The 9496-nt window shown below is 26.9% G+C and overlaps 1 protein-coding gene and 2 non-coding genes across 3 annotated transcripts; 1 reads left to right on the forward strand and 2 right to left on the reverse strand.

Annotated features, from left to right (window-relative positions):
* Nucleotides 1-410: 410 nt before the first annotated feature.
* Nucleotides 411-494, forward strand: LOC113785941 (small nucleolar RNA R16). The gene has a single exon (XR_003472122.1). It is a non-coding gene; the product is annotated as a small nucleolar RNA R16 (small nucleolar RNA).
* Nucleotides 495-2560: 2066 nt separating this feature from the next.
* On the reverse strand, nucleotides 2561-4804 carry LOC101501884 (protein SODIUM POTASSIUM ROOT DEFECTIVE 2-like). Its single transcript, XM_004493849.4, has 3 exons — nucleotides 3707-4804; nucleotides 3234-3309; nucleotides 2561-3019 (listed from the first exon to the last, which is right to left on the reverse strand). The coding sequence occupies exons 1-3, from the start codon at nucleotides 4361-4363 to the stop codon at nucleotides 2844-2846; spliced, it is 909 nt and encodes a 302-aa protein (XP_004493906.1). The 5' UTR covers nucleotides 4364-4804; the 3' UTR covers nucleotides 2561-2843.
* Nucleotides 4805-8381: 3577 nt separating this feature from the next.
* On the reverse strand, nucleotides 8382-8455 carry TRNAR-UCG (transfer RNA arginine (anticodon UCG)). The gene has a single exon. It is a non-coding gene; the product is annotated as a tRNA-Arg (tRNA).
* Nucleotides 8456-9496: the final 1041 nt, after the last annotated feature.

Below are 9496 nucleotides of genomic sequence, written 5' to 3' on the forward strand. Positions count from 1 at the left end.
AATATATTTATATATTAAAAAAATTATTCAAATATATAAAATTTGATTTTTTTAAATTTATGTGTATATAAAAAAAATTAAAAATCTTTACAGATACACAAAATTTAAATTTTTTTAAATACAAGTTTTATGTAATTTTAAAAAAAAAAATCAAAATTGAATTTAATAGAATAAAAAAAAGATAAAATAAATAATTTACATAAGAATATAAATATGAGGTTATAGAATATAATTTCCCAAATTAAACCCAAGAATAAAACAACGTATTTCGAGCATTCTAGACCTATAAATACGAGTCATTGCAATTCTTTTCTCATTGCGTTCCGCGTTCCGCCGTAAAGCCACTGATTAGGGTTTCAATCTATTTCAATCTATTTGTTTTTATCGTGTTACTCTTTTGTTCTCTTTAATTTGGCAAATGATGAAGAAATTCTTATGCTTACACACCGAATTTACCGTGTAGAGTACAACTCCGCTTATTATCTGATGCCGTATTCGTTTTCTCTATTTTTTATTTAGATTAAAATTGATCTTAGTTTATAAGATTTGCTTCTGATTTAGATCTAATGATTTTGCTGTTTTTGTTTTAAGATCTGTGTATTCTGTTATGATGATTTGCATAATACGTCTGCAAATACGAGAAATTTCGATGAGTTTGAAATTGTATGCTCTCGCTGAGCAGAATGCACATCTCTTCTTTCGATAACTTTTCGTATCGTTGATAATACTGGTTTTGTTTATTTTCCATTTATGCTCACTGAACAGCTTTTTTAACTAGTATCAATATTCTTTTGCTTCGGTTTCAAATTGATTATTTCAACCTGTTTGTTGTGAATGTTATTTATACTTCCTTCGTTAAGGATTCTGTGTTTTTGGTATGATAGAAGCTAGGTTGCATGATCACATATGCCAGTACAAAATAATATTGCAAGTTTTGTTCGTATTTTGAAAAAAAAATCACCGTATATTTTTCAAGTAATTAAAAATAAAATAATAAAATATAGATTTTTAATGAGTTTAAAACACAATTTTTAATTAGTTGATAATTAAAAAAAATAATATTTAGTTTGTTAACAACTATAATTACTATAGTATGTGATTATTCATTTACTCGATTTTTACATGTGAAATTGAATACATAAGCGGAAACCATTTTTTTTGTTGATTCTAGTTTATTGCATTTGTATTTTAAAAAAATTGATGTATTTATTTAGTCTAAAATTTTAACAATAAAGGGACGTTGTTCCGAAAAATCCAAGTTTGAGCACCCCCAAACATTCTTAGTCTCGCCATACCCTGCACCTGTTCTACAAATATTATTAACTAATTTTAAAATTTTATATATATATTGAATATATTTAATATTTTTTTAAATATTAAAAATTAAAATCTTATCTTTATAGAAAGTATTTTTTTTTTATTTTATAATTGTCTAATAACTATTATTTTGTTTTATTAATTATAATATATATAATTCTTAATTTACAGATGTGGGTGGAAAAATCCGAAATTTTCCCCAATTAATCCTTATAGGCCGACTGAAAAGAAATTTGAACCCGAACAATTAGCAGCTATTTTATAGGGTACTCAGAAAAATCAAGGGGCTATAAATTTTATGATCCTAATTTGAGAATAATTTTTGAGACGGGAACGGCAACGTTCTTTGAGGATATTGAGTTTGGGGGGAAGATTAAGGTTAAAGATTTTGTCTTTGAGGAAGAATCGGTAACAATTCCAGAACTGATTCTTCCCCCAATTGATGATCTGGTTGTTCAGGAAGAACAAAATCCAGATCAAATTCAAGATCATCAAGAACAAGTGCCTCAAGAGCCAGCTCCATTGCGGAGATCCACTAGAGAAAGGAAAAATGCTATTTCGGCTGATTATGTAGAGGAAAATGTTGGCATGACGGAAGACAACCCGGTCAACTTTCATCAAGTGCAAGATTCTTGTTCAGATCGAAGCAATGAATGAGGTGAAACCCATTGGTTGCAAAATGATTTTTAAAACCAAGCGGGATTCCAATGGTAATGTGGAGAGATATAAGGCACGTGTCTTGTAGCTAAGGGTTATACTCAAAAGGAAGGGATTGATTATAAAGAGAGTGTGAAAGAGTTAAAATCTGCCCTTTACTTACCCGAGATTGTCATGCCTAGTATTGAGCTTCAATAGAATAGACTTTGTAATTCTACTTCTAATTCTAAATCCTAAAAAAAAAAATAACAGAGACACTCTGATAATATAATTTTTTTTACATTATCATTTAAAATAATATAAGTTGTTATTTCAAATAATTCTATTAATAATTATAATAATAACAATTTGATTATAAGAAATTGGTGATACATGTTCTTACTGTTTTAATAAGATATTTATAGAAGAAATAAATTATCGGAAGTTTGGGCATACATACATATTTTAATTATTTGAAAAATACAGATAATTTCTTATTCTATATTTCTTTTCTTTTTTTTGTGAGTCTGTCCAAATTTTGTGACTAAAATCTTGTGACCATTCAAAAATTGTCCTATTGCAAAACTAAAAAAATTAACGAGGAATGTGCTAAAATTCAAAAGATAATGACGTGTTTTCGGATTTAAAAAACATAATATAGTAATGATTAGATTAGTAAATTTTCTCCATGGAGAAAATTTAACAATCCTTATGCAAAGATAAAGTTTCTTCTAAGTAAAACTAAAATAACTCGTTTTGCCAAAAAAGAAAAACAGAATATCCCTGTTGAAAGCCACAGTGCTTCACTTGCTAACATTTGCATTTACACTAATTAAATTACTACCTACTTTAAACTGAAAGCATACAATTCAGTGTACTTTCCTTTTGAATTAGATAAAATTTGATTTCTTTGTTTCAGTGGCACTCGGTCCAATTGGTGAAGCTGATTCTGGCCAAATTTGTGCAGTTTTGACCTTTGATATGCTTGCCAATACACTCAATGGAGTCACGTTTCCAACTACTGTTACCTTCTTTGCTGCAAAGTCTATGGTGAAGGATGTAACCCCTGACCATTTAATTACCGATACAAAAATATTATCCAATGTTAAATGTAAAACAAAATTTAATATTAAAAATGGTCCATAAATAAACTTTGTTATTTTATCTCAAGTTATTCACCTTTTATAAATAATAAACTACTTTTGTCCTTCAATTTCATTTGATTTATGTATGGTTTGAAGAAGAAACAAATTATATGAGAGAGAGTATGATTTGCATACCTTGTAATCTAGAGAGATGTTTCCTCACCTTCCCTTCACAACCTTTACAGTGCAGAGAAACCCTTAACACCACAACCTGCAATAAAATTCATTCAAATCACACCAAACATTAAACATCGCTTCAGTTCATAGTTCCATACTAAACAATGAAAACTTGCTTATACTCATTTCATATGTTTTATTTTGATAAATAGCTCAATTAAACATTTGTACTTTAAACACTTATTTATAAAAGTATTTATGTCATGTATATACTATTTTTATAACTATTTCATTTTGAGACAAATAATAAAATAAAGTCAAACTTTTATATATAAGCTATAAACTATTTTTATAAACTTTTTATAGATATACAAGATGATTATAAGTTGTTTTTATAAGTTGTACTAAATTGTGTCACAAGTGCTTATAATAGACGAACTCAAATAAGTAACAAAAAAACAAATAAGCATAATTGAGAGAGAGATACTAACCTGGTTTGAAGAACCAGACTTTGGAGCAGAGAAGGCAGAGTACTGTTTAGATGAATGGTTATTTTCATCTTCAAGAAAAACATGACCTTTTTTTTTGTTATCATCAACCTTAGTTATATCCAAAACAGGGTCATAATCTGATACACCATCCAATGAATTTGTTTCACCAAGCAAATATCTTGATGAAGTAGGAGGAGTGATTAAATCACAAGGTGGCTTAACCCAACTCCTTCTTAAGATACTATCAATTGGTTTTGAAGAGTAATTGTTGGAAATATGTTCAGTCAATTTTTCTGTTGTAACACTTTTATTCTTCTTCTCATCATGAGTAGTAGTAGCTTTTATTACATTTTTCTTTTTCTTGTCATTTAGTTTTGAAGTGGTAGTGTTTTTCTTGGATTTTTTGAGATCATGGACAAGTTTTGGGTTGATGGGTGATTGAGAAGAAGAAGATGGAGAACTAGGGAAATTGAGATCTCTTGAGGGAGTTCTTTTTGGATCTGTGATGATGGGGTTGTGTCTGTCAATGGCTCTACCACCATATTGAATGGTATTGGAAGAAGAAGAAGAAGAAGAAGAAGAAGCATGATCAGTGACAGTGTTAAGACATATAGCTGTTGAAGCTTGTGATGCACAGAAGATTTCAATGGTTCTCATTTTTTGGATTATGGTGAATGAGTTAGAAGAATTGATGATTTAGAGAATCTATAGTGAAGAAGGAAGAGATAAGGAATGTTGGTACTCGCTGCTTTTAAACTTCAATTCCTTGGGGAATGAGGGTCTCAAATGACAGAATTTGAGACAGAATTGGAAAGTGGAAATTTGAAAATTCAACTAGTATATTTATTTATTTTTTACGACACAAAGTTCAATTAGTTACTTTCCTTTATTATGTATATATATGTGTTCAAAGAAAGGGAAATGTGTGAACCTTTTGTCTCATATTTAGATAATTGCAGTTGGTTTGTATTGTTTGGATCCCATTTTTTACTCTATTTTCTATTTATACTATATTATTAAAAAATAAATAAATGTATACATATTCGACGACATAAGAGTACTATTTTATTTCACGGGTGTCTAGCTAAATGCGTTGTAATTATTATTGCTCTCAAATATTTCAGAACATTACTACTATTTCATAATAATTTCTTATAGCAATGATTCAATGTAGCATATTTATACGGGTGCAGACATGTCTTGGATTGACGTGATATTCCAGCGACATGAATTTCCGTTCGAACAGCTGGCTGGCTTCAAGTGAAACTGTGAAAGGATAAAAAACAAAAATATGTTTTATTAATAATACGATAGAAAATTAATATAGATAAGGATCTTTTACCATTATATATTTTTTTTTTAAAAATCAAAATACCTCCTTTGAGTTTTGTATATTAAATTATCTTATTTTTTGTTCTCAATAAGAGGTTGTAGCTTGAGGGTACGACTAGATAAAAGCAAAAAAAATTTCATCCAGTAGGAATTGGCTGGCCGAAGATGCAATCTTTTAAAGAGATTTTTAATTTTTGTTGTTTTTCGTTTTAGGGTTTATTTAATTGTTAATATGTTAAGAAATAATTAAATAAATAAATAATAATAATATATTTAATAAATAGTAATAACAATAATAATAATTATTATTAATTATTATTATTATTATTAAAAATTATTATAATTAAAAATAATTATAATTAAAATAGTAAATTATACTATAATTTTCGGACATATCTACTCAAATTTGATGTATCATTTTTTTAATGTATTTTATTTGAAAGTTATAATATTACTTACTATTTTAAATATAATTATTTTTAATTATAACAATTTTTAATAATAATAATAACAATAATTATTATTATTATTATTTATTAATATATTATTATTATTTATTAATGTATTATTTCTTAACATATTAACAACTAAATAAACTCTAAAACGAACAAAAAAAATTAAAAATCTCTTTGGGAGGTCGCAGCCTCGGCCAGCAACCTCCTGAGTGAAAAAAATCAGTTTTTACTTGGTCGTACCTTCGGGCCACAACATCCTAAATCTAAAAAATAAGATAATTTAATATATATAAATTAAAGTAGAGAATTTTGATTTTAAAAAAAATATAATGATATGTTAGATATCTTTATGAAAATTTGGAGTAAATATATATAATTATTGTAAAAAAATTGCTGACACAAAGTACTCTGAATTTGACTGTGCACTGTGACCCTGCAGGCTTGTTGGGCATGGCTTATTACTTCAGTACTCACCAAACACTTGATAGCAAGTTGTCCTAAAATCATTTATAAAACACTATAAATTTCGTATTAACAAAGATTAATTGTTCTTGAAGGAGAGTAAGGAAACTAGGAAAACATCAAACTATCTAATATCTAATATAATGGAATTAAGATTAACTGCTTTTGTCCGTCTCTTACTACAGTGCAATTAGCCACATGTGAATCATCCAATTAATATCAGACCATCTAAATTTCAAACTTGAATTTTAAAGTTAAAATATGAATTTAAAATTCAAATCGATTAATCTTGAATATACTGAAACCTTCAATACAATCAATTGCAGCAAATCCAAATTCACCATAGACATTTGATCCTAGTGGCACATGAATTGTGCAAGTTGAACATGATAAAGGCATTCTTGAGGAGAATCAAAACACAGCATTATTATTAAGATTCTAATGGAACAAATTCGGCCACCATTTGGAATATTGCTTTCATGTGTGTGGATGGATGAGACGCCAAGCCACTTTCTTTCTCTCTTACCTTCAACTCCATAGAATCGGATGCTTCTAAAGCTTTCTTCCTCCTCTTTTCCTACTTACTTTTCCTTATTCCATTTTCAAACGATTTCTAAAATTCTATCTTGCTTTTTCACCTTTATTCCACTATTCTTCAATTTAAGTCACAAAAAAGCTTAAAGTTTGGGGGGGGGGGGGGGGCAACCGCGGAGGAGGATGTTTATTTTTAATTTGAATCAAATAATAAGAAATTAATATCACTTAACAGTTTTAACTTGTGACTTGTCAAATTAAATTGAACCCAATACAACAACTAAACAAAATAATCTACATATCATCGACCATCAAATATAAAATATAATGGTGATTGATTTAAATGGCTTGAAATCATACTTAAATTAATAAAAACTGAATTTATTTAGTCTTGTATAATTTATATTTAAACACATACAAAATTTAAACCGATTTTATTATTTTCGAATAAAGTTGGGTTTACCATATTAGTGATTTGATTTTTATACCTATATATGAAATTTACACTACACTCAAGTGAAATTAAAATATATAGTAATATTTTACAATTAAATAATTTATTTTAAAAAAATTTGATTGGTTATTTTTTATTAAAAAATTAGGGACTTTGGCATTTGTTATGGTCCTCCTATATTGTATAGAAGTTTTGCCACCGGCACAATAGACCAAACCATAAACCTCCTTTATAAAATTCTCTGAGCGTCCCAATTTGGCCACACCTTCAAAGACCATTGATGCACTTGCGGCTAACAGCAATAGAGAAGCATTTGAGAAGAATCAAGAAGGACAACAATAGAGAAGCATTTGAGAAGAATGAAGAAGAACATAATATGTACATTGATCAATAAAATTGTAAAAATCGATAAGATTAGTTCTTGAATTTTGTAAATTAGTTAATACATTGTTGAAATTGTAAAATGTCAGATCAAAATAGTTCATATTTAAACTTTTTACCGTTAAATACTATAGCGTGGCATGTAATATGTAACTTATCAACGTTGATCTCACATCAATGTAATCTTTTCGATGACAAATTTGTGAATAAAATTTTGTTATTACAAAGACAAATTTGTGAATAGTTGTAATTGTGTATGGACTAATTAATGACAAATTAGTTCATGAAATATTTAAATTTTATAGAAAAATTAGTTTATATTGTAATGACATTGATATACGATCATGGTATAGGAGTTACATATTACATGTCACATCTCTCTTTAATGGTAAATATTAAAATAAGAACAATTTTAATTGATATTTTACAATTTCAACCATGTATTTGTCTATTTGTGAAATTGAAATATTAATTTGATTTGAAGATTACAATTTGACAATTAAATAGTGACAGAAAAGTTTAATGGATGAAGTTCAATGGATACACAACTAGAGACAAGTACAATAAAGGTTTTTGTGGATGGATGTTCATCATTTGGATGAAGATTAATTTTATAGATAGCTAGTTTAGTAGTCGGTCTTCGTGTAACTCTTGTTATAGTTTTCTACAGACAGTAGCGATGAGAGCAAATGAGATCAAACCATAAAGTTTAAGAATGTGATTTGCTAAGTTATTGTGAACAAACATGATTTAACCAAATCTTAAAATCAGAGGAGTTTATCTATTCTATATTTCTACTATGATTTTTTATCAGTTTTACTATTAAATCAAATATACACTAATTTTTATAAACTAAATAAGAATGTATTAAAAAATACACTTTTTGTATATTAAAAAATTAGCACACTAAAATTTTGTTTATGGTGCAAATTTTGATATTTATTAAAGTGGGTGAAAAAGAAAGAAAGAAAAAGTTAAAAGTGTGAAGGTAACACATATATTGAAGCATATTACTATTTATAAATTATGTGCTATAATATCAAAAAGAAAAATAAATCGACCACAGTGGGAGTCGAACCCACGACCTTTTGATCCGAAGTCAAACGCGCTAATCCACTGCGCTATGCGGTCGTTGTTGATGATACAGTATCGTATTAATATTAGACTACTATGTATTATTTTCACCAAAATTTGGCTCCGAATTCATTCTTTTTATTCACAATCTGGCTTTTACTGTCTATTCAAACTTTTAAATAATTTTATACAAAAAATTAATGAAATGAAAATTCCACCACCTTCTTCGTTTTATGGTTTAGAGAATATATATACATATATAAGAAACATATCAAATTAAGTAATATTGTAATTAAAAAAATGAAAGAAATGATTGTTGATTATTGATCAACTAATAAATAGATAATATTAAATTAAAAATTATATAATTTTTAAATTATCATTATCATTTAAATAATTTTTAATTATTATTATTCATATATAATTGTATGATCATAATTAATTTTCTCACATATTCATATTAAAAAAAATTATTTCAATTAATTAAAATCATTTGACATTGTAGTGTCAAACTTAATATTATAATATCTCATGAAAAAACTTAGTATTATGATACATTTACTAAATTTTTATTGCTATCTATATTATAAAATCAACTAATTACTATTTGTTAACACCTAATTTTGTCCGATTTTTACTTTTTATTAAAAAGGAAATAATAATAATAATAATAATAATAATAATAATAATAATAAATATATAACTATATGTGAAGAAATATAAAAATAAAAATAAATAATTAGGGATATAAGCTTTTAACAATCACAAGTGTTTTCGGTTCTTGTTTGTCTCTAATTCTTGTTCAGACTATTTTCTAAAATATAAAAATAATTGAAAAGAATTGAATTGATGGTCATAAAAATCGATGCAATGATGATCAAAATAAATGAAAAAAAACCGAAAAAAAATTGATTGATGGTCATAAAAATCAGAATAATGGTGATCAATTGAATAGAAAAGAAAACCGAAGAAATGAATCAATAGCAATAAGAATCGGTATAATTGTGGCCAATTAAAAGAAAAGAAACCAACAAAAATAGAATAATGGTAATCAATTGACAATTATTCTTTTGTCTTTTGAAATCTATACCCAAAAGT

Source organism: Cicer arietinum, chromosome 3 (assembly GCF_000331145.2).
Source record: "Cicer arietinum cultivar CDC Frontier isolate Library 1 chromosome 3, Cicar.CDCFrontier_v2.0, whole genome shotgun sequence".
Classification (NCBI taxonomy): Eukaryota; Viridiplantae; Streptophyta; class Magnoliopsida; order Fabales; family Fabaceae; genus Cicer; species Cicer arietinum.